This window comes from Rutilus rutilus (genome assembly GCF_951802725.1).
Source record: "Rutilus rutilus genome assembly, chromosome: 1".
In the NCBI taxonomy this organism is placed as follows: domain Eukaryota; kingdom Metazoa; phylum Chordata; class Actinopteri; order Cypriniformes; family Leuciscidae; genus Rutilus; species Rutilus rutilus.
Genome location: NC_140209.1, coordinates 5,849,465 through 5,873,171, shown reverse-complemented (window position 1 = coordinate 5,873,171; position 23,707 = coordinate 5,849,465). Strand labels below are relative to the sequence as shown.

The window sequence follows — 23,707 nt, the reverse complement described above, 5'->3', positions numbered from 1 at the left end:
GAAAACAAAAAGTCAAAACGAAATAAAAATAAAAACTAATGAAAAATGCAAAACTATAATAACCCTGACATAGACGGATGTAGTGCTAACTGTGTTAAGAGTTTTGGAAAATTGTTAAAAGTATTGAAAAATCTGTCATAGCAAAACTATAGCAGTACTTCTTTTAATAAACACAAAACACTGGAGAACACATTGTGCAATGCAAGACAAAGAACTGAATAAACTGAGTGCTATATATAAACAGGCAAACAAAGGGAGCTAAATGAAACACAGGTGAACTTAATTAGTGACTAACAGACTATCATGGTTAACTTGTAGCTCAACATGAGTTCCTATAAGAGCAGCCAAAAGGAACATTCTCTCAACCCCAGGTCAGGACTGCACACGGATTAAGCTTTGTAGTATTTTTGTGACTGCAATATTCAGGCTCCACACGGATTGAGGACGACTTTTCAGCTGTACGGTAGTGCACCTTTGCTGTTTTAGGCTTGTTTTGTTTTTTCTCCATTCCATTTTCTCCATCAACTGACTTGATTTAGTACAACTAAAAAAAGTTTAGTTTAAGCAAAAGTATAGATATTGTCTTTTATTTTACCTGTCCTTGTGAAAAATATCAGAATCAAAAAATCTTAACTTTATATTTAATATTGAATAACATGTAGGCTACAACAGATCAAATTAAGTGTACTTTAAAGCACAACAAAAAGATTTTTAAAACATAATGTACTTTAAAGTGAAACTCTTAGTTTGGCATTACTTTGTTTTTTTTAAGTGTACATGTACTTAATGTCACTCCTGCCAGCAGAAGCCCTATCATGGCCACCAGAGGGCACTTCTCCCTAGACCTTTTCCATTTCCATGAACCTTTGCCTGGACTCATTTTAGTGTGATTACATCCACCTGTATGTCATTGGTTTGTATCATAGGAACTTTGGCTGGCAGGTGTGACGCTTATGAAAGTGTACGTGTGTACACTTAAGTGGCTTTTTATAATTCATCAGTGTTATTATCTGCAAGTTTTTATTATTATTATTATTATTATTATTATTATTATTATTATTATTGTACTTTCAAGATACTACAGATACACATCCAATACCAATAAGCTAATTTTTTATTTTATTATTTTCACAAGGGTACATAGCAATTCAAGAGTTTTCTTGACCGCAACATGGTGTCGGCCCCCATCTGGTACACCTGGATTATACACGGCCCAGATGTGGGCCGGATCTGGTTGCTGTCTGGGTTCTTGTATGGTTTTTCCATTGCAAACTAATCTGGTTGTGCTATTTTTACCTAATGCAACTTCCATTCTCAAAGGTCCCTGCAACAAAGCTTTGACCTTTTATCAAAAATATTACGTTCTTAAACCAAATGGCATGATTTCACTGAATCCACTTTTCATTGTAGGCTTTAAAGATCAACATGGAGAAAATCATCCTAATATTCCCTCTGATATTGCTGGTGCTGCATATACAAGGAGGAGAGTTCCACAAACCTCCAGTTTGTTTGCCTGCCGAAGCTCCACAGCCGGAAGTCGTGGAGTTCGACAACACCATCTATGCCACTTGTGAAGTAACTCCCAGCCCAAATTTGCCACGTAACCAGCCAAAGATCTTTGGGCAAATCCTCTTCAAGCAGGTCTTCCCCAATGGAGATTTAGAAGTGAAAATCAACCTCCGTGGTTTGCCTGCCATCGATCGTCAAGAGCGTGCCATGCACATCCATCAGTATGGAGACCTCAGTCAAGGCAGCATCACTGTTGGTCCTCATTATAATCCAAACGGCGTTGACCACCCTCATCATCCTGGAGACCTGGGCAACTTTGCTTCCGAGAAAGGAGTTATAAGGCAGTTCCTGACGCTTCCAGACGCCAAGCTCTTTGGGCCTTATTCCATTCTGGGACGTGCGGTGGCGGTTCATGAGAAGGAGGATGATCTGGGAATGGGTTCAGATGAGGAGAGTAAACTCAGTGGGAATGCTGGACCGATAATTGCTCTCGGTGTGATTGGTATTACTACTCCAAGTCTGTGGCAGAAGACTGAAGTGCCCCCCAAGAAAATATGTGGAGGAAGGCACTGAGAGTCAAAGATGAGGGAGTCGGATATGGTGGAAGGCCAGATTCAAATGGGATAATCATGATTTTCCTTGTGTATTCTTTGTATGTGTCCTACATTAAAGTATATTTCATAACCTGAACATTCCCATGTTTTTCTTGGTCTTTTCAGAGGCTTTTTGGCCAAAGCTTCCAATAGTAAATGCACTCTTAAAAATAAATGTAGGGTGAATGCAGGCAAAGTGGGCCGTTTAGTTTGATTTACTGTGCTCAATAGGTTAACACTTTCAGAGCATGACAATGGCCTTTAATTAAAGATACACTATTTCTTTAAATGATACAATGGTTTAGGTTGATGCAATATGACACTGGAGGGTGTGGCTAGATCTCAAGGGAGGACACCCTTATTGTTCAAGGTAGACATAACCTCTGACATAAGATTTTATTTTTGAAATTATAAGGTTTCTCGCTAAATGTCAACAAATGGGTATATTATTCTGACAGTTTGTTAGTACAGTTAACAGGGAATCAAAATGCAAAAAAAATGTCTTGGTTTTCTTGTAAGGTGTTTAAAGCTAGAATATGTAAGATTTTTGTAATAAAATAACCAAAAATCACTTGCAAAGTGTGATATATTTCCTGCAGTTGTGTACTTCCAGTATCCCAAAAGTTCCCAAAGATTTTTAATTTCAGAGAAATTCCAATTTTAAATCAAAGCTGCAAGCAGCATTTATCGGTGTTCAAGCATTTAAGGCCTTTAGGCACAAATGCATAAAAAGACTAAGTTTTATTTGGCAACCATTTAACCACTTCCATTTCCAGCTAATTTAACAGGAAATATATGGTTTTCAAAGCTTTTTTAACAGTTATAGCGCCACCTATGGCCCGATCTCCATAAAATTGTGCATGCTTGTTTACAATGTTATTTCACATATGCTCACCAATTTTCATTAAGTTCTGAGTTTTCGTTTAGGATTTATAGGCTTTCGAGTGAATTTTGCCACGCCCATTTTCTAAATGACCGTGTTATAGCCGTCCAAATGCAAAAGTTTTAGCACTTCGTGCTTTAACCCCTAATAATGGCTCGTCCATGTTCACTTGTCGCCTGTCAATGACATAATATCCGCGTTATCCCTGGTTTCCGCTCGTACTGCCATAGTAACCATGGCGACAACTGCGTTACGTCTAGCGGCACGCTCATGGAGTTGTTTCATTCAAACATTATGGACCATGGCAAGCAGACTTTGGGACAAAAGGAGAACTAAAACGAGGATCAATATCGGCGTGGTGTTTTCAAGATGCCGCAAACTTTGACTTGACAGAGACGTCTTGCATGTACTTTATTAGACAGTTGAGCAAATGTTCAAAACCCGCATGGTGTTATCTGTTCTGACACACATTGTTAAAGCACACTTTTACACTGAATGTTTGCTGCTTCAATCCAGATGAGTACGTTGTTAGGCTATTGACTGTATGTAGGGTGACCACCCGTCCCGCATTGCGTTGTACCGCACAGCATTTTCACCCCTTGTCCCGCATATTGAGAAAATGTCCCGCATTTTCATCAGTCTGTCGGTTTTTAATAATCATATTAAGAAAACGTGCATGCTTTCTTTTGCCTTTTTAAGAAAGCATTTTCTTTATTATTTTTGCGGCATAGTTTTTCACCTATATTTAACAGCGCTTCCTCAGAAGTAGGCTACAAATACAACCGCCTTCTTTTAAATCCTATCCAATGGTTGAAAGTAAAGGAGTAAACACGGTCACTAGTAGGTTTTGACGGCTGTCAATCAAATGTGGAGCGGTGATTCGTTCCATGTGTTCCCTGTCAGAAAACAAATGGATAATTCGGTCAATTAAAATAAAAATTTAAGAGAATTTATCAACTTGTTGCCAGCTGTGGTTGTTTTGATTCACATCATTTCTAAAAAATATGAAAGTTTTTGGTTTATAAGACATGTCTTATAGATCTAATTTCATGTTTTATATTTTATTAGTTCATTATTTATTTTGTTGGATTTTAATTGGACTTGGTCAGAACTGTTTCAAAAATAGTTATCTGCATGATGCTGCTGCCTTTGGGCTCAGTGATGTTGAATTTAAATGACATGTCAAATTAAGACATGTAATGTTACATTGTGATATAATGGTGTTTTCTGGAAGGGACTAAAGAACAAAGCATTTTTATCAGCTGAAAGGCAGAATACAAATGTTTTTTTTATTAAGTTAGATAAGCATTCAATAACAGTTTCAGGTTATGTTTTAGTGTTGGTAACATGTCCAACATTGTCCAACACAAACGTATAATCGTCCCACATTTGGTTTGTTTGATGGTGGTCACCCTACTGTATAGGGTAAATTAAGTATAGGGTGAACTTTTTGAATCTTGCTCCTGACAAATAACCCAAATTACAACAAAAAAAAGACTAAAACTAATAAAAACTAAACTAAAACTAAGCATTTTCAAAAAATAAACTAGCAAACCCACTTTAAAAACTAATTAAAACTAAACTGAATTTGAAAACAAAAAGTCAAAACGAAATAAAAATAAAAACTAATGAAAAATGCAAAACTATAATAACCCTGACATAGACGGATGTAGTGCTAACTGTATTAAAAGTTTTGGAAAATTGTTAAAAGTATTGAAAAATCTGTCATAGCAATCGTAAAAAAAAAACTATAGCAGTACTTCTTTTAATAAACACAAAACACTGGAGAACACATTGTGCAATGCAAGACAAAGAACTGAATAAACCAAGTGCTATATATAAACAGGCAAACAAAGGGAGCTAAATGAAACACAGGTGAACTTAATTAGTGACTAACAGACTATCATGGTTAACTTGTAGCTCAACATGAGTTCCTATAAGAGCAGCCAAAAGGAACATTCTCTCAACCCCAGGTCAGGACTGCACACGGATTAAGCGTTGTAGTATTTTTGTGACTGCAATATTCAGGCTCCACACGGATTGAGGACAAATTTTCAGCTGTACGGTAGTGCACCTTTGCTGTTTTAGGCTTGTTTTGTTTTTTCTCCATTCCATTTTCTCCATCAACTGACTTGATTTAGTACAACTAAAAAAAAGTTTAGTTTAAGCAAAAGTATAGATTTTGTCTTTTATTTTACCTGTCCTTGTGAAAAATATCAGAATCAAAAAATCGAAACTTTATATTTAATATTGAATAACATGTAGGCTACAACAGCTCAAATTAAGTGTACTTTAAAGCACAACAAAAAGATTTTTAAAACATAATGTATTTTAAAGTAAAACTCTTAGTTTGGCATTACTTTGTTTTGTTTTTTTAAAGTGTACATGTACTTAATGTCACTCCTGCCAGCAGAAGCCCTATCATGGCCACCAGAGGGCACTTCTCCCTAGACCTTTTCCATTTCCATGAGCCTTTGCCTGGACTCATTTTAGTGTGATTACATCCACCTGTATGTCATTGGTTTGTATCATAGGAACTTTGGCTGGCAGGTAGCGTTTCTGAAAGTGTACGTGTGTACACTTAAGTGGCTTTTTATAATTCATCAGTGTTATTATCTGCAAGTTTTATTTATTATTATTATTATTATTATTATTGTACTTTCAAGATACTACAGGTACACATCCAATACCAATAAGCACATTTTTTTTTTTTTTTTTTTTTCACAAGGGTACATAGCAATTCAAAAATTATAGTTTTCTAGACCGCAACATGGTGTCGGCCCCCATCTGGTACACCTGGATTACACACGGGTTAGATGTGTGCCGGATCTGGTTGCTGTCTGGGTTCTTGTATGGTTTTCCGTTGCAAACTAATCTGGTTGTGCTATTTTTACCTAATGCAACTTCCATTCTCAAAGCTCCCTGCAACAAAGCTTTGACCTTTTATCAAAAATATTACGTTCTTAAACCAAATGGCATGATTTCACTGAATCCACTTTTCATTGTAGGCTTTAAAGATCAACATGGAGAAAATCATCCTAATATTCCCTCTGATATTGCTGGTGCTGCATATACAAGGAGGAGAGTTCCACAAACCTCCAGTTTGTTTGCCTGCCGAAGCTCCACAGCCGGAAGTCGTGGAGTTCGACAACACCATCTATGCCACTTGTGAAGTAACTCCCAGCCCCAATTTGCCACGTAACCAGCCAAAGATCTTTGGGCAAATCCTCTTCAAGCAGGTCTTCCCCAATGGAGATTTAGAAGTGAAAATCAACCTCCGTGGTTTGCCTGCCATCGATCGTCAAGAGCGTGCCATGCACATCCATCAGTATGGAGACCTCAGTCAAGGCAGCATCACTGTTGGTCCTCATTATAATCCAAACGGCGTTGACCACCCTCATCATCCTGGAGACCTGGGCAACTTTGCTTCTGAGAAAGGAGTTATAAGGCAGTTCCTGACGCTTCCAGACGCCAAGCTCTTTGGGCCTTATTCCATTCTGGGACGTGCGGTGGTGGTTCATGAGAAGGAGGATGATCTGGGAATGGGTTCAGATGAGGAGAGTAAACTCAGTGGGAATGCTGGAGAGAGAATTGCTCTCGGTGTGATTGGTATTACTACTCCAAGTCTGTGGCAGAAGACTGAAGTGCCCCCCAAGAAAACATGTGGAGGAAGGCACTGAGAGTCAAAGATGAGGGAGTCGGATATGGTGGAAGGGCAGATTCAACTGGGATAATCATGATTTTCCTTGTGTATTCTTTGTATGTGTCCTACATTAAAGTATATTTCATAACCTGAACATTCCCATGTTTTTTTTTCTTGGTCTTTTCAGAGGCTTTTTGGCCAAAGCTTCCAATAGTAAATGCACTCTTAAAAATAAATGTAGGGTGAATGCAGGCAAAGTGGGCCGTTTAGTTTGATTTACTGTGCTCAATGGGTTAACACTTTCAGAGCATGACAATGGTCTTTAATTAAAGATACACTATTTCTTTAAATGATACAATGGTTTAGGTTGATGCAATATGACACTGGATGGTGTGGCTAGATCTCAAGGGAGGACACCCTTATTGCTCAAGGTAGACATAACCTGTGACATAAGATTTTATTTTTGAAATTATAAGGTTTCTCGCTAAATGTCAACAAATGGGTATATTATTCTGACAGTTTGTTAGTACAGTTAACAGGGAATCAAAATGCAAAAAAAATGTCTTGGTTTTCTTGTAAGGTGTTTAAAGCTAGAATATGTAAGATTTTTGTAATAAAATAACCAAAAATCACTTGCAAAGTGTGATATATTTCCTGCAGTTGTGTACTTCCAGTATCCCAAAAGTTCCCAAAGATTTTTAATTTCAGAGAAATTCCAATTTTAAATCAAAGCTGCAAGCAGCATTTATTGGTGTTCAAGCATTTAAGGCCTTTAAGCAGAAATGCATAAAAAGACTAAGTTTTATTTGGCAACCATTTAACCACTGACGTCATACATGGAAAAGACCATTTCCAGCTAATTTAACAGGAAATATATGGTTTTCAAAGCTTTTTAACAGTTATAGCACCACCTATTGTCCGATCTCCATAAAATTGTGCATGCTTGTTTACAATGTTATTTCACATATGCTCACCAATTTTCATTAAGTTCTGAGTTTTCGTTGAGGATTTATAGGCTTTCGAGTGAATTTTGCCCCGCCCATTTTCTAAATGACCGTGTTATAGCCGTCCAAATGTAAAAGTCCAAAAGTTTTAGCACTTTGTGCTTGAACCCCTAATAATGGCTCTTTCTAATAGATATCTAATAGATTTAGTCAATCATAGCACAATGTCATAAAAACACTAACATCAGATGGAATTACAGAAACTGCATTATTGTATTCGTGTCAGGTCTGCCCTTATACAACAGACAGTATATTGTATTGATCATAGATTGTGTTTTGCTCTGCAGTTTCTTTTGAAGCCTCTCTACATTTTTGTTTTGTTAACATTTACATTTAGTTTCTGTCAACATAAAACAAATTAATATTTTCGTTTTAACCCTGGTACGTGTTTAAGGCGCTGGTGCAAAAGAACACAGGAACAAAGGTAGTTTAAATTGAAGAAAAATAGTACATTTATTCACAATATGATAACTCAAAGAAAGAGAGAGAGAGAGAGAGCGAGAGAGAGAGAAACAAAAATACCGTACACAGGGAGAAGGAACCTGAGCGGGGCTAAATCAAAGAAAGAAATAAAACAAAACCCACAATATAACCATCTCCCCTTCCCAATAAGCTACTAATTCAAAAAAAAAAAAAAAAAAACATCTTCAGCATTCAACATGCCCTACTTAAACTACTTAAAACTCAAAACATACAATGGTGGCACCCGCTCCTTACCTAATGGTTTTAGCAACGTGTTTCCCTAGAGATGTTGCAAAAAATGGAAGTCGCGTGACACACTTCCCTGGTCACTACTCCCTGGTCGGCTGTAAACCAATATAAAGAAAACATAAAGACTTCAAGTTTTTACATGCTTTGAAAAACAACAAATCACTGAGAGAAAACAAACTGTTGGTTAAAACAATTGAAAAGATTAAACAAAGAATCAACCCATTCAGGTGTAACCGTCGAAATGATGACTGACAGCCAACAGCACCGCCCTAAGACAGCCAACAGCACCGCCCTAGCGGAGAAAGAGAAAGTAAAATAAAAAAAAAAACATCCTCTGAGCACGTAACAGATAGTCATGTGCATTTGATCTACAGATGGTGGACAACCAGAATGCCTATTACCGCCACGCCAGCCGAAAATAAACCAGCTGCATTTCAAAGTCATCCCCGAAATGACCGCCAGGTGGCGCAAAGGGACATTGTGCAAAACAGCAGCAATTGCCGTATTTTAAAATGTAAGTGGGTTAAATATAAAACCCTGAGCCTAATAGGCATATTTTTCATATATATAAATTGGCCTATTAGGCTACAACAGAATAGAACCAAAGATAGAATCAATTTTAGAACTGAAAAAATAGAATCAAAAGTTAAAAATAGAGACGATATTAGGAGCAATGACGCTGAATATTTTTACTATTCTATTGAGGAATTAGATACGGTAGGCTAAATGAAGAGCTCTCGTGAGCGATACAATTGCATAGTAATTTATAGTGATTTCAAAAGCAGTCCTTAAAAAAAAAAAAAACATGGAGTAGTGTGGCATCATTTTTGAGAGATTACGCGGAACGCGTTTTAGTTAAGATCCTGGTTTCAATGCCCTTAATGTATATAGGCTAGGCTACTGCTTTAAAAAAATGTCACAACGCGTTTTGAGATTGTTTTGAATTAAACATTGAAGTTTAAAATGTAGTGTTTTGGCACACCAGGCCGAGTGGCGTACGCATTGTTCAAAAATCAGGTTTTATTCGGGCATGTTGAATTGGCGTTAGAATTTTTTTTTAGATTTATTAGATTTAGATTTTAGATTTCGTTAGATTTATTTTCTCATAACAGCTAAAATAACTTAATATATGCCTTGTCTTAATATGACCTACTTAATATAGGCAATAGACATATAATAGCCTATATAATAAATTAGCAAAACTTGGCCACTAAATATTTAATTTTCAATTATTTTAATTATCACAATTAAAGTTTTAATTTTATTAAATTGAACAAGCGCAACAATCAGCATTTAATCAAATATTCTAAAAGATGTATTATTAATAATAATGTTATTTCAACATAATATTTCGTTTTTTCGACATAATATGTGTGCGTGCAACAAGCAAGATGTGCATTTGTAAATCCGGTGATGCGTGCATTCATTTTTATCAATAAACTAGTGTTTTCTGACAGTGTCGACTGCAAAGATAAAGTTGACGATCACCATATTTGTAGTGAACGCACCTAGAGAGAAATGCACATAAAGACATAATCAGAGAGTAACCTTTTTCTTTTCGTTTTGAATTATTTTGTTTGAAGACATTTCAAGCTTTGTGTATTTGATGTATTTATCATGTCTGTGTGAGGCATACGCTGAGTTTCGTTAAGTTAGGAGGATGAGATGCGCTCCAGCTGACGTGCAATGCAAGTGACCGCGCGGGCGCCTCCATGATTAGTGTCTGTTATATTTGCTTCTCTTACTTATTAAATCCAGGCAATTGGTTGATGAAAAATTGATTAAAATTAAGATACAATTTATAGAAAACGAAATTCACTTTAAAGAAAGGTTTTCTACTAAACAAAACTTAATGAAGTGGTCAAAATCATGTCTGACCCACTCCATATCCATCTCTCGATATAATGCATCCTATCTTACTCGTGCTGTTCACTTTTCATAGATGGAAAAAAAATAACATTATAATATTTTAACAAATATGATACTAAATGAGATTATTTAATGGCTACAACAGTATAGTAGGCCTATAGACTCTATTTGTACAAATTGCTGCACATTAATTTAATTAAATGAAACCTTGTAACGAATTCACATTGTAGGGTAGACTGTGTACAGTCGAGACACCTTAAATAACTTGCGTTCGCAGCAAGCACAAGTATTGTGATATAGAGACCAGACCTCTTGGAACTTTAATTGAATACATAGCGTTGGTAAAGCACACTGCAATTACATCCCTACAAATTTATTAGGCCCTACTGAAAATAAATGTATAGAATTTAAGCAAAGTAACCTAAATGTTAAGACTGTAAGCCCTTTGCTTTTTTACGTAGCCTATAAAGGACTCTTATAGCCGACTTTGTGTTAATTTAATTTGTAGAGGATTTTTTTTTACTCAAACATTCAGTAGCGGTTTTAGGCACGGGCGAACCGGGCAATCGCCCGGGGCGGCATTTTTGGGGGGGCGGCGCCGCCGTCACAAAAAAAAAATAAATAAAAAAAAATTCTGCGCCGCGAAGCGGTTTTCTATTATCTATCATTTCACTGTGTGGGGAATTGGCAAATTTGCGCCCCCTCTCAGCTGCAGGCGCCCCTGCTTGCTGAGAAGATGCCGCGCACAGAAGCTGTTTGTTTGAGAATGGGAAAGGGGAGGGGGCGCGGAGGCGCGGGCGCGGATGACAGTTCACCTCTGGGTCTCTCCCAAATGGAACGGACAAGGGGGGGGATCCATATAGTTATCTAAGTCAGTCACACCTCGACTTTCTTCCAAATAACGCACATTTCATTCATAATATTATAAATACAGGCCTCTATATTTCCTGCACATTTTTGTTTTTCTGAATGGTCTGAATAAAAATAGGTAATACAAAACGATTACTTGGTCACCACCACCAAGGTGAATTGGTTTAGTCTTGACTTCTGGTCGTGACTCGTGAGTGACAGTTGGTATGGGGGGGATCAGGGGAAATCTGTTGATTGTCGATGTCGAGTGCCAAATAAGAGATGGACAAGAAAGGTCAAAGCCATCAGGTGTCCAATTTAGAAACGAGCGAAAGATAAAGGTATGCAACTATGTTTTCTCTGTATGATTACGGTATCCATGTCATGAATGAAGGGGCAATATTAATTGGTGGGTATAACTCTTATTTGTTATCCTTTTTGCTATGATTCTTGCTATGCTTAACAATAATTCGGTTTTAACTCAAACACGAGATCTAATTTCACCATAATATTGTGCTTTGCAACAAAACTGTGACAAGTTCAGTTATTACACTGCAAAAAATGCTTTTCTTAATTAGTATTTTTGTCTTGTTTCCAGTCCAAATATCAAACATTTCTTAAATAAAGATGCATAACGCTAACAAAGTGGTAAAATGACATAAGATATTAAGTCTTGTTTTCTGGGGAAATAATTTTTTTATTTATTTCCCCAGAAAATAAGACTTAATATCTTAAAATTGAGTGAAACACTTAAAATTGAGTTCGCTCGACCTGCCTTGACCTGCGCTCGAAGGGGGTCTCGCCCAGGGTGTAATTCAATGTAGAACCGCCACTGCAAACATTAACACTGAAATAAATGAAACTAAATTATTGTACATTTTTTGGCACACCACGACGAGTGGCGCTATGCATTGTTCTAAAGCCAGGTTTTATTCTGGCATGTTGAATTAGTGTTTAATTTGGACTCTGTGCATGCACTTTGAGACAGTGACCATAGACCTGCATTATATGACTGAGAGACAAGAACGGTTTGACCTAAAAATATCAAAATTGAAACTACTGCGGAAAAAAAGACACCTACATCTTGGATGCCCTTGAGGTAAGCTAAAACATACCAAAATTGTATTTCAATTTTTGTGTTTCAATTCACAATATAAACAGCTGTTTACCTTGACTTTAGCCTGTTAGGTTCAGAACATGGTGTTATCTGTTCTGACACACATTGTTAAAGCATCGGTAAATTTGGCAGTAAAAATCCATTGTTTTGGTCTTGTTTGAGCTTGTGTGTAAAAGAAGTTCAAGCATTTTAAATTTGTGTCAATTGTATGCATTTTGTGTTAAAGCAATGAGAAATGTGTTAATAGTATACACAGGCAAACAAAGGGAGCTAAATGAAACACAGGTGAACTTAATTAGTGACTAACAGACTATCATGGTTAACTTGTAGCTCAACATGAGTTCCTATAAGAGCAGCCAAAAGGAACATTCTCTCAACCCCAGGTCAGGACTGCACACGGATTAAGCGTTGTAGTATTTTTGTGACTGCAATATTCAGGCTCCACACGGATTGAGGACGACTTTTCAGCTGTACGGTAGTGCACCTTTGCTGTTTTAGGCTTGTTTTGTTTTTTCTCCATTCCATTTTCTCCATCAACTGACTTGATTTAGTACAACTAAAAAAAGTTTAGTTTAAGCAAAAGTATAGATATTGTCTTTTATTTTACCTGTCCTTGAGAAAAATGTCAGAATCAAAAAATCTTAACTTTATATTTAATATTGAATAACATGTAGGCTACAACAGATCAAATTAAGTGTACTTTCAAGCACAACAAAAAGATTTTTAAAACATAATGTACTTTAAAGTAAAACTCTTAGTTTGGCATTACTTTTTTTTTTTTTTTTTTTTTAGTGTACATGTACTTAATGTCACTCCTGCCAGCAGAAGCCCTATCATGGCCACCAGAGGGCACTTCTCCCTAGACCTTTTCCATTTCCATGAACCTTTGCCTGGACTCATTTTAGTGTGATTACATCCACCTGTATGTCATTGGTTTGTATCATAGGAACTTTGGCTGGCAGGTGTGACGCTTATGAAAGTGTACATGTGTACACTTAAGTGGCTTTTTATAATTCATCAGTGTTATTATCTGCAAGTTTTTATTTATTATTATTATTATTGTTGAACTTTCAAGATACTACAGATACACATCCAATACCAATAAGCTAATTTTTTATTTTATTATTTTCACAAGGGTACATAGCAATTCAAGAGTTTTCTAGACCGCAACATGGTGTCGGCCCCCATCTGGTACACCTGGATTACACACGGCCCAGATGTGTGCCGGATCTGGTTGCTGTCTGGGTTCTTGTATGGTTTTCCGTTGCAAACTAATCTGGTTGTGCTATTTTTACCTAATGCAACTTCCATTCTCAAAGCTCCCTGCAACAAAGCTTTGACCTTTTATCAAAAATATTACGTTCTTAAACCAAATGGCATGATTTCACTGAATCCACTTTTCATTGTAGGCTTTAAAGATCAACATGGAGAAAATCATCCTCATATTCCCTCTGATATTGCTGGTGCTGCATATACAAGGAGGAGAGTTCCACAAGGAGGAGTGTTTGCCTGCCGAAGCTCCACAGCCGGAAGTCGTGGAGTTCGACAACACCATCTATGCCACTTGTGAAGTAACTCCCAGCCCCAATTTGCCACGTAACCAGCCAAAGATCTTTGGGCAAATCCTCTTCAAGCAGGTCTTCCCCAATGGAGATTTAGAAGTGAAAATCAACCTCCGTGGTTTGCCTGCCATCGATCGTCAAGAGCGTGCCATGCACATCCATCAGTATGGAGACCTCAGTCAAGGCAGCATCACTGTTGGTCCTCATTATAATCCAAACGGCGTTGACCACCCTCATCATCCTGGAGACCTGGGCAACTTTGCTTCCGAGAAAGGAGTTATAAGGCAGTTCCTGACGCTTCCAGACGCCAAGCTCTTTGGGCCTTATTCCATTCTGGGACGTGCGGTGGCGGTTCATGAGAAGGAGGATGATCTGGGAATGGGTTCAGATGAGGAGAGTAAACTCAGTGGGAATGCTGGACCAATAATTGCTCTCGGTGTGATTGGTATTACTACTCCAAGTCTGTGGCAGAAGACTGAAGTGCCCCCCAAGAAAATATGTGGAGGAAGGCACTGAGAGTCAAAGATGAGGGAGTCGGATATGGTGGAAGGCCAGATTCAAGTGGGATAATCATGATTTTCCTTGTGTATTCTTTGTATGTGTCCTACATTAAAGTATATTTCATAACCTGAACATTCCCATGTTTTTTTTCTTGGTCTTTTCAGAGGCTTTTTGGCCAAAGCTTCCAATAGTAAATGCACTCTTAAAAATAAATGTAGGGTGAATGCAGGCAAAGTGGGCCGTTTAGTTTGATTTACTGTGCTCAATGGGTTAACACTTTCAGAGCATGACAATGGCCTTTAAAGATACACTATTTCTTTAAATGATACAATGGTTTAGGTTGATGCAATATGACACTGGAGGGTGTGGCTAGATCTCAAGGGAGGACACCCTTATTGTTCAAGGTAGACATAACCTCAGACATAAGATTTTATTTTTGAAATTATAAGGTTTCTCGCTAATTGTCAACAAATGGGTATATTATTCTGATAGTTTGTTACTACAGTTAACAGGGAATCAAAATGCAAAAAAAATTCTTGGTTTTCTTGTAAGGTGTTTAAAGCTAGAATATGTAAGATTTTTGTTATAACCAAAAATCACTTGCAAAGTGTGATATATTTCCTGCAGTTGTGTACTTCCAGTATCCCAAAAGTTCCCAAAGATTTTTAATTTCAGTGAAAATCCAATTTTAAATCAAAGCTGCAAGCAGCATTTATCGGTGTTCAAGCATTTAAGGCCTTTAAGCAGAAATGCATAAAAAGACTAAGTTTTATTTGGCAACCATTTAACCACTGACGTCATACATGGAAAAGACCATTTCCAGCTAATTTAACAGGAAATATATGGTTTTCAAAGCTTTTTAACAGTTATAGCGCCACCTATTGTCCGATCTCCATAAAATTGTGCATGCTTGTTTACAATGTTATTTCACATATGCTCACCAATTTTCATTAAGTTCTGAGTTTTCGTTTAGGATTTATAGGCTTTCGAGTGAATTTTGCCACGCCTATTTTCTAAATGACCGTGCTATAGCCGTCCAAATGCAAAAGTTTTAGCACTTCGTGCTTTAACCCCTAATAATGGCTCGTCCATGTTCACTTGTCGCCTGTCAATGACATAATATCCGCGTTATCCCTGGTTTCCGCTCGTACTGCCATAGTAACCATGGCAACAACTGCGTTACGTCTAGCGGCACGCTCATGGAGTTGTTTCATTTAAACATTATGGACCATGGCAAGCAGACTTTGGGACAAAAGGAGAACTAAAACGAGGATCAATATCGGCGTGGTGTTTTCAAGATGCCGCAAACTTTGACTTGACAGAGACTTCTTGCATGTACTTTATTAGACAGTTGAGCAAATGTTCAAAACCTGCATGGTGTTATCTGTTCTGACACACATTGTTAAAGCACACTTTTACACTGAATGTTTGCTGCTTCAATCATGAGTACGTTGTTAGGCTATTGACTGTATGTAGGGTGACCACCTGTCCCGCATTGCGTTGTACCGCACAGCATTTTTACCCCTTGTCCCGCACGTCGCATATTGAGAAAATGTCCCGCATTTTCATCAGTCTGTCGGTTTTTAATAATCATATTAAGAAAACGTGCATGCTTTCTTTTGCCTTTTTAAGAAAGCATTTTCTTTATTATTTTTGCGGCATAGTTTTTCACCTATATTTAACAGCGCTTCCTCAGAAGTAGGCTACAACTACAACCGCCTTCTTTTAAATCCTATCCAATGGTTGAAAGTAAAGGAGTAAACACGGTCACTAGTAGGTTTTGACGGCTGTCAATCAAAATGTGGAGCGGTGATTCGTTCCATGTGTTCCCTGTCAGAAAACAAATGGATAATTCGGTCAATTAAAATAAAAATTTAACAGAATTTATCAACTTGTTGCCAGCTGTGGTTGTTTTGATTCACATCATTTCTAAAAAATATGAAAGTTTTTGGTTTATAAGACATGTCTTATAGATCTAATTTCATGTTTTATATTTTATTAGTTCATTATTTATTTTGTTGGATTTTAATTGGACTTGGTCAGAACTGTTTCAAAAATAGTTATCTGCATGATGCTGCTGCCTTTGGGCTCAGTGATGTTGAATTTAAATGACATGTCAAATTAAGACATGTAATGTTACATTGTGATATAATGGTGCTTTCTGGAAGGGACTAAAGAACAAAGCATTTTTATCAGCTGAAAGGCAGAATACAAATGTTTTTTTTATTAAGTTAGATAAGCATTAAATAACAGTTTCAGGTTATGTTTTAGTGTTGGTAACATGTCCAACATTGTCCCACACAAACGTATAATCGTCCCACATTTGGTTTGTTTGATGGTGGTCACCCTACTGTATAGGGTAAATTTAGTATAGGGTGAACTTTTTGAATCTTGTTCCTGACAAATAACCCAAACTACAAAAAAAAAAAAAGACTAAAACTAACACTAAGCCCCGGTTTCACAGACAAGGCTTAAGTCTAGTCCTGGATTAAAATGCATGTTTGATGTGTTTTAAATGAAAGCAACTTGCAAAATATGTCAGTGGCATCATAGTTTTGTCTCAAGATGCACACCAGTAATGTGTTTGTCTATGGCACGTTTATAAAAGATACTTAAATGTCCTAATTGAGCTAAGGTCTAATCCTGGCTTAATTTAAACCCTGTCTGTGAAACCAGGCCTAAAACTAATAAAAACTAAACTAAAACTAAGCATTTTCAAAAAATAAAAACTAAACTAGCAAACCCACTTTAAAAACTAATTGCAACTAACCTGAATTTGAAAACAAATAGTCAAAACGAAATAAAAATAAAAACTAATGAAAAATGCAAAACTATAATAACCCTGACAGAGACGGATGTAGTGCTAACTGTGTTAAGAGTTTTGGAAAATTGTTAAAAGTATTGAAAAATCTGTCATAGCAATTGTAAGAACTGATTTTCCTGCTAAAACAAAACTCACCCTGCAATAACGCCATAAAATGCCCCCTGGACAGCAGATAGCAAAGACAGCACAGAACCTTGTCCTGCCCAAACTTATCTCCTTGTCCCTTTGTTTGACTTCAACTCATCCCCCCTCTCCCTCCTCTTCTCCCTCCTCAAGTCACTGAAAGTTAAATTAAGAATGTCTATATATCGCATATGGTGTATCTTGTGAATGTGTTTTTTTTTTCCTTTTCATGTTTGGTATCATTTTAAGGGTCTCAGTGCGATTGGTAAAATGGTCTTAATTTCATTGCAGTCATTGGTTTAATGAGAAAGATTGAGAACTTAGGAGAATCCTGTTTCTCCTCTCTGGCTGATATCTCTTTACGATATCTCAAGAAACCAGGTGCTACTCCCCTGGATTGGCCCAAACAACTCTAAACAACATTTGTATAACCCCTGTTGTTCTGGTCTGGTATTTAAGGTGAGGGGACAGAGCAATCATTGGGACTCTTTACCAGGATCATCCCCCATAGTGATGTTTCAGTGCTTTTCAGTTGGAAAGCCCTGACACATTACTGTGTCTTTGTCAGGAAAACATTACTTACTTTTAGAGTCATCTTTGAGTAAATGATGTCATGTATTTTCTGAATTGGCTTTTAATAATTTACTTCTGTAATTGGCATGATACATTTTTACCTGACAAATAAATGTTACATCTTGAATTATTCAGAAGTTTTAGAAATCATTCATTTTAGTAGATTAATGTGTAGTCTGGTGTTTCCGCAAATCTTTGTCCAGGATAGATCAAACTGAAGGCACTTTGAATGGACCATGGGGCACATCTTAGAAAGACCTTCTGATTTCTGACTATCTCCTGACTTAGCATGTTGTACGCTGCAAATATTATAAAAAATTACACCTATGGGTCTGTAGTAGCGGCTGCATAGGGTAAAATACTTGCACTGCACCCTCTGACTATTTCAGGACTGGCTAGTTTGTGATCGTGAGCGCGCAGTCGCGACGTGACGTCTCAAAGCGACACTAGGTCCGTAATGAACGAATAATTGAAAGTATGGGATAATCAGAATAATCAAAGATCCAAATTAATTCGCTATAGTTTTTTTTTACGATTGTGTAAGGACCACCCATTGGCCCAACGACGGAATCCAACGGCCTGGCGAAGGTTTAAAGCGTGTATGTCTTTTCAGCGCTCCAGTGAAGTTCACTTAATTTATTGGAATTTAGTTTTAGTAGTATTTTAGCTCTACGTTTAATCTGACTCCAATTTCAAATGATAATCAAATTTAGATCATATTTCTGATTAGAAAATAATCATAAATATTGATTGCAGTACTTCTTTTAATAAACACAAAACACTGGAGAACACATTGTGCAATTCAAGACAAAGAACTGAATAAACTGAGGCCCCGTTTACACGATGGGAAAACGCAGATATTTCCCTGCGTTTTGGCCTGTCATTTACACGAAAACGCCGTTTTTATCCCAGAAAACGATTATTTCTAAAAACTCCGGCCAAAGTGGAGATTTCTGAAAACGCCGGTTATGTGTTGCCGTGTCAACTGGGAGAAACGGGGTTTTAGGTTCTCAAACGTCACATTATGCGCCAAAAAATGCGTACGTCATGTGAGCGGCCTATGTTTAGAGTTTGATTGGCTACTATTTGATCATGGATGCTGTTAAAGTGGTACTCATTTTTACTTTTGTGCAAACGCTTTTGGCCTGTTTGCATTTGCTTCGCTGTCTGTCCGCACAAACGAATCTCGCGCCATGTCTGTTGTTTTGAAAGGAACAGGAAGTCGCTCGTGCTATTCGTTGTTGTCGATTTTGAGGATTCTGATTGGCTTGCATGGCTTTATCCTTCTCCCTACACTGCCGCCCATTGTATTTATGCGGGTTGATGTAAACAACAACTTTTTTTGAAAACGATGTTGTGTGCACGATGTTATTTTTGAAAACGAAGGGGGAGAAATATTCGTTTCTCTAAATACCTGGCTATGTGGCCTGAGTGCTATATATAAACAGGCAAACAAAGGGAGCTAAATGAAACACAGGTGAACTTAATTAGTGACTAACAGACTATCATGGTTAACTTGTAGCTCAACATGAGTTCCTATAAGAGCAGCCAAAAGGAACATTCTCTCAACCCCAGGTCAGGACTGCACACGGATTAAGCGTTGTAGTATTTTTGTGACTGCAATATTCAGGCTCCACACGGATTGAGGACGACTTTTCAGCTGTACGGTAGTGCACCTTTGCTGTTTTAGGCTTGTTTTGTTTTTTCTCCATTCCATTTTCTCCATCAACTGACTTGATTTAGTACAACTAAAAAAAGTTTAGTTTAAGCAAAAGTATAGATATTGTCTTTTATTTTACTTGTCCTTGTGAAAAATATCAGAATCAGAAAATCTTAACTTTATATTTAGTATTGAATAACATGTAGGCTACAACAGATCAAATTAAGTGTACTTTAAAGCACAACAAAAAGATTTTTAAAACATAATGTATTTTAAAGTAAAACTCTTAGTTTGGCATTATTATTATTATTATTATTATTATTATTATTATTATTATTATTTATTTTTTTTTAAAGTGTACATGTACTTAATGTCACTCCTGCCAGCAGAAGCCCTATCATGGCCACCAGAGGGCACTTCTCCCTAGACCTTTTCCATTTCCATGAACCTTTGCCTGGACTCATTTTAGTGTGATTACATCCACCTGTATGTCATTGGTTTGTATCATAGGAACTTTGGCTGGCAGGTGTGACGCTTATGAAAGTGTATGTGTGTACACTTAAGTGGCTTTTTATAATTCATCAGTGTTATTATCTGCAAGTTTTATTTATTATTATTATTATTATTATTATTATTATTATTATTATTATTATTATTATTGTACTTTCAAGATACTACAGGTACACATCCAATACCAATAAGCACATTTTTTTTATTTTATTATTTTCACAAGGGTACATAGCAATTCAAAAATTATAGTTTTCTAGACCGCAACATGGTGTCGGCCCCCATCTGGTACACCTGGATCACACACGGCCCAGATGTGTGCCGGATCTGGTTGCTGTCTGGGTTCTTGTATGGTTTTCCGTTGCAAACTAATCTGGTTGTGCTATTTTTACCTAATGCAACTTCCATTCTCAAAGCTCCCTGCAGCAAAGCTTTGACCTTTTATCAAAAATATTACGTTCTTAAACCAAATGGCATGATTTCACTGAATCCACTTTTCATTGTAGGCTTTAAAGATCAACATGGAGAAAATCATCCTCATATTCCCTCTGATATTGCTGGTGCTGCATATACAAGGAGGAGAGTTCCACAAGGAGGAGTGTTTGCCTGCCGAAGCTCCACAGCCGGAAGTCGTGGAGTTCGACAACACCATCTATGCCACTTGTGAAGTAACTCCCAGCCCAAATTTGCCACGTAACCAGCCAAAGATCTTTGGGCAAATCCTCTTCAAGCAGGTCTTCCCCAATGGAGATTTAGAAGTGAAAATCAACCTCCGTGGTTTGCCTGCCATCGATCGTCAAGAGCGTGCCATGCACATCCATCAGTATGGAGACCTCAGTCAAGGCAGCATCACTGTTGGTCCTCATTATAATCCAAACGGCGTTGACCACCCTCATCATCCTGGAGACCTGGGCAACTTTGCTTCCGAGAAAGGAGTTATAAGGCAGTTCCTGACGCTTCCAGACGCCAAGCTCTTTGGGCCTTATTCCATTCTGGGACGTGCGGTGGTGGTTCATGAGAAGGAGGATGATCTGGGAATGGGTTCAGATGAGGAGAGTAAACTCAGTGGGAATGCTGGAGAGAGAATTGCTCTCGGTGTGATTGGTATTACTACTCCAAGCCTGTGGCAGAAGACTGAAGTGCCCCCCAAGAAAATATGTGGAGGAAGGCACTGAGAGTCGAAGATGAGGGAGTCGGATATGGTGGAAGGGCAGATTCAAATGGGATAATCATGATTTTCCTTGTGTATTCTTTGTATGTGTCCTACATTAAAGTATATTTCATAACCTGAACATTCCCATGTTTTTTTTCTTGGTCTTTTCAGAGGCTTTTTGGCCAAAGCTTCCAATAGTAAATGCACTCTTAAAAATAAATCTAGGGTGAATGCAGGCAAAGTGGGCCGTTTAGTTTGATTTACTGTGCTCAATGGGTTAACACTTTCAGAGCATGACAATGGCCTTTAATTAAAGATACACTATTTCTTTAAATGATACAATGGTTTAGGTTGATGCAATATGACACTGGAGGGTGTGGCTAGATCTCAAGGGAGGACACCTTTATTGTTCAAGGTAGACATAACCTGTGACATAAGATTTTATTTTTGAAATTATAAGGTTTCTCGCTAAATGTCAACAAATGGGTATATTATTCTGACAGTTTGTTAGTATAGTTAACAGGGAATCAAAATGCAAAAAAAATGTCTTGGTTTTCTTGTAAGGTGTTTAAAGCTAGAATATGTAAGATTTTTGTAATAAAATAACCAAAAATCACTTGCAAAGTGTGATATATTTCCTGCAGTTGTGTACTTCCAGTATCCCAAAAGTTCCCAAAGATTTTTAATTTCAGAGAAATTCCAATTTTAAATCAAAGCTGCAAGCAGCATTTATCGGGGTTCAAGTATTTAAGGCCTTTAAGCACAAATGCATAAAAAGACTAAGTTTTATTTGGCAACCATTTAACCACTGACATCATACATGGAAAAGACCATTTCCAGCCAATTTAACATAGGAAATATATGGTTTTCAAAGCTTTGTTAACAGTTATAGCGCCACCTATGGTCCGATCTCCATAAAATTGTGCATGCTTGTTTACAATGTTATTTCACATATGCTCACCAATTTTCATTAAGTTCTGAGTTTTCGTTTAGGATTCATAGGCTTTCGAGTGAATTTTGCCACGCCCATTTTCTAAATGACCGTGTTATAGCCGTCCAAATGCAAAAGTTTTAGCACTTCGTGCTTTAACCCCTAATAATGGCTCGTCCATGTTCACTTGTCGCCTGTCAATGACATAATATCCGCGTTATCCCTGGTTTCCGCTCGTACTGCCATAGTAACCATGGCAACAACTGCGTTACGTCTAGCGGCACGCTCATGGAGTTGTTTCATTTAAACATTATGGACCATGGCAAGCAGACTTTGGGACAAAAGGAGAACTAAAACGAGGATCAATATCGGCGTGATGTTTTCAAGATGCCGCAAACTTTGACTTGACAGAGACGTCTTGCATGTACTTTATTAGACAGTTGAGCAAATGTTCAAAACCCGCATGGTGTTATCTGTTCTGACACACATTGTTAAAGCACACATTTACACTGAATGTTTGCTGCTTCAATCCAGATGAGTACGTTGTTAGGCTATTGACTGTATGTAGGGTGACCACCCGTCCCGCATTGCGTTGTACCGCACAGCATTTTCACCCCTTGTCCCGCATATTGAGAAAATGTCCCGCATTTTCATCAGTCTGTCGGTTTTTAATAATCATATTAAGAAAACGTGCATGCTTTCTTTTGCCTTTTTAAGAAAGCATTTTCTTTATTATTTTTGCGGCATAGTTTTTCACCTATATTTAACAGCGCTTCCTCAGAAGTAGGCTACAAATACAACCGCCTTCTTTTAAATCCTATCCAATGGTTGAAAGTAAAGGAGTAAACACGGTCACTAGTAGGTTTTGACGGCTGTCAATCAAAATGTGGAGCGGCGATTCGTTCCATGTGTTCCCTGTCAGAAAACAAATGGATAATTCGGTCAATTAAAATAAAAATTTAACAGAATTTATCAACTTGTTGCCAGCTGTGGTTGTTTTGATTCACATACTTTCTAAAAAATATGAAAGTTTTTGGTTTATAAGACATGTCAATGATCTAATGTATAATGTTTTATATTTTATTAGTTCATTATTTATTTTGTTGGATTTTAATTGGACTTGGTCAGAACTGTTTCAAAAATAGTTATCTGCATGATGCTGCTGCCTTTGGGCTCAGTGATGTTGAATTTAAATGACATGTCAAATTAAGACATGTAATGTTACATTGTGATATAATGGTGTTTTCTGGAAGGGACTAAAGAACAAAGCATTTTTATCAGCTGAAAGGCAGAATACAAATGTTTTTTTTATTAAGTTAGATAAGCATTAAATAACAGTTTCAGGTTATGTTTTAGTGTTGGTAACATGTCCAACATTGTCCCACACAAACGTATAATCGTCCCACATTTGGTTTGTTTGATGGTGGTCACCCTACTGTATAGGGTAAATTTAGTATAGGGTGAACTTTTTGAATCTTGCTCCTGACAAATAACCCAAATTACAACAAAAAAAAGACTAAAACTAACACTAAAACTAATAAAAAATAAACTAAAACTAAGCATTTTCAAAAAAATAAAAATAAACTAGCAAACCCACTTTAAAAACTAATTAAAACTAAACTGAATTTGAAAACAAAAAGTCAAAACGAAATAAAAATAAAAACTAATGAAAAATGCAAAACTATAATAACCCTG

The 23,707-nt window shown here is 37.2% G+C and overlaps 4 protein-coding genes across 8 annotated transcripts; all 4 read left to right on the top strand.

The window, feature by feature from the left end:
* Positions 1 to 269: 269 nt before the first annotated feature.
* LOC311275734 (extracellular superoxide dismutase [Cu-Zn]-like) lies at positions 270 to 2,103 on the top strand. The gene is made up of 2 exons (XM_084384956.1): positions 270 to 458; positions 1,411 to 2,103. Exon 2 carries the CDS (start codon positions 1,426 to 1,428, stop codon positions 2,080 to 2,082), a length of 657 nt encoding a protein of 218 aa, XP_084241082.1. The 5' UTR covers positions 270 to 458; positions 1,411 to 1,425; the 3' UTR covers positions 2,083 to 2,103.
* Positions 2,104 to 4,856: 2,753 nt separating this feature from the next.
* On the top strand, positions 4,857 to 6,686 carry LOC311306818 (extracellular superoxide dismutase [Cu-Zn]-like). Of its 2 annotated transcripts, none has more exons than XM_084435398.1 (2): positions 4,857 to 5,045; positions 5,994 to 6,686. In XM_084435398.1, exon 2 carries the CDS (start codon positions 6,009 to 6,011, stop codon positions 6,663 to 6,665), a length of 657 nt encoding a protein of 218 aa, XP_084291524.1. In that variant the 5' UTR covers positions 4,857 to 5,045; positions 5,994 to 6,008; the 3' UTR covers positions 6,666 to 6,686. The 2 variants fall into 2 exon arrangements, with proteins under 2 accessions (XP_084291524.1, XP_084291525.1); XM_084435399.1 differs by having other exon boundaries at positions 4,857 to 5,050.
* Positions 6,687 to 12,461: 5,775 nt separating this feature from the next.
* On the top strand, positions 12,462 to 14,373 carry LOC311306793 (extracellular superoxide dismutase [Cu-Zn]-like). 3 transcript variants are annotated; one of them, XM_084435372.1, is made up of 3 exons: positions 12,549 to 12,653; positions 13,314 to 13,457; positions 13,588 to 14,373. In XM_084435372.1, exons 2-3 carry the CDS (start codon positions 13,350 to 13,352, stop codon positions 14,254 to 14,256), a joined length of 777 nt encoding a protein of 258 aa, XP_084291498.1. In that variant the 5' UTR covers positions 12,549 to 12,653; positions 13,314 to 13,349; the 3' UTR covers positions 14,257 to 14,373. The 3 variants fall into 3 exon arrangements, with proteins under 3 accessions (XP_084291499.1, XP_084291498.1, XP_084291500.1); XM_084435373.1 differs by lacking the exon at positions 13,314 to 13,457 and having other exon boundaries at positions 12,462 to 12,648; XM_084435374.1 differs by lacking the exon at positions 13,314 to 13,457 and having other exon boundaries at positions 12,554 to 12,653.
* Positions 14,374 to 19,229: 4,856 nt separating this feature from the next.
* On the top strand, positions 19,230 to 21,220 carry LOC311306780 (extracellular superoxide dismutase [Cu-Zn]-like). Of its 2 annotated transcripts, none has more exons than XM_084435352.1 (2): positions 19,230 to 19,423; positions 20,435 to 21,220. In XM_084435352.1, exon 2 carries the CDS (start codon positions 20,450 to 20,452, stop codon positions 21,101 to 21,103), a length of 654 nt encoding a protein of 217 aa, XP_084291478.1. In that variant the 5' UTR covers positions 19,230 to 19,423; positions 20,435 to 20,449; the 3' UTR covers positions 21,104 to 21,220. The 2 variants fall into 2 exon arrangements, with proteins under 2 accessions (XP_084291478.1, XP_084291479.1); XM_084435353.1 differs by having other exon boundaries at positions 19,290 to 19,428.
* Positions 21,221 to 23,707: the final 2,487 nt, after the last annotated feature.

Excerpts from the sequence above, each read along its gene's own strand:
- LOC311306818 (XM_084435398.1), top strand. The coding sequence starts at position 6,009 with ATGGAGAAAATCATCCTAATATTCCCTCTGATATTGCTGGTGCTGCAT.
- LOC311306793 (XM_084435372.1), top strand. The coding sequence starts at position 13,350 with ATGGTGTCGGCCCCCATCTGGTACACCTGGATTACACACGGCCCAGAT. Across the intron at positions 13,458-13,587 it reads TTCCGTTGCAAACTAATCTG|GCTTTAAAGATCAACATGGA; the intron begins GTTGTGCTATTT and ends TTTTCATTGTAG.
- LOC311275734 (XM_084384956.1), top strand. The coding sequence starts at position 1,426 with ATGGAGAAAATCATCCTAATATTCCCTCTGATATTGCTGGTGCTGCAT.
- LOC311306780 (XM_084435352.1), top strand. The coding sequence starts at position 20,450 with ATGGAGAAAATCATCCTCATATTCCCTCTGATATTGCTGGTGCTGCAT.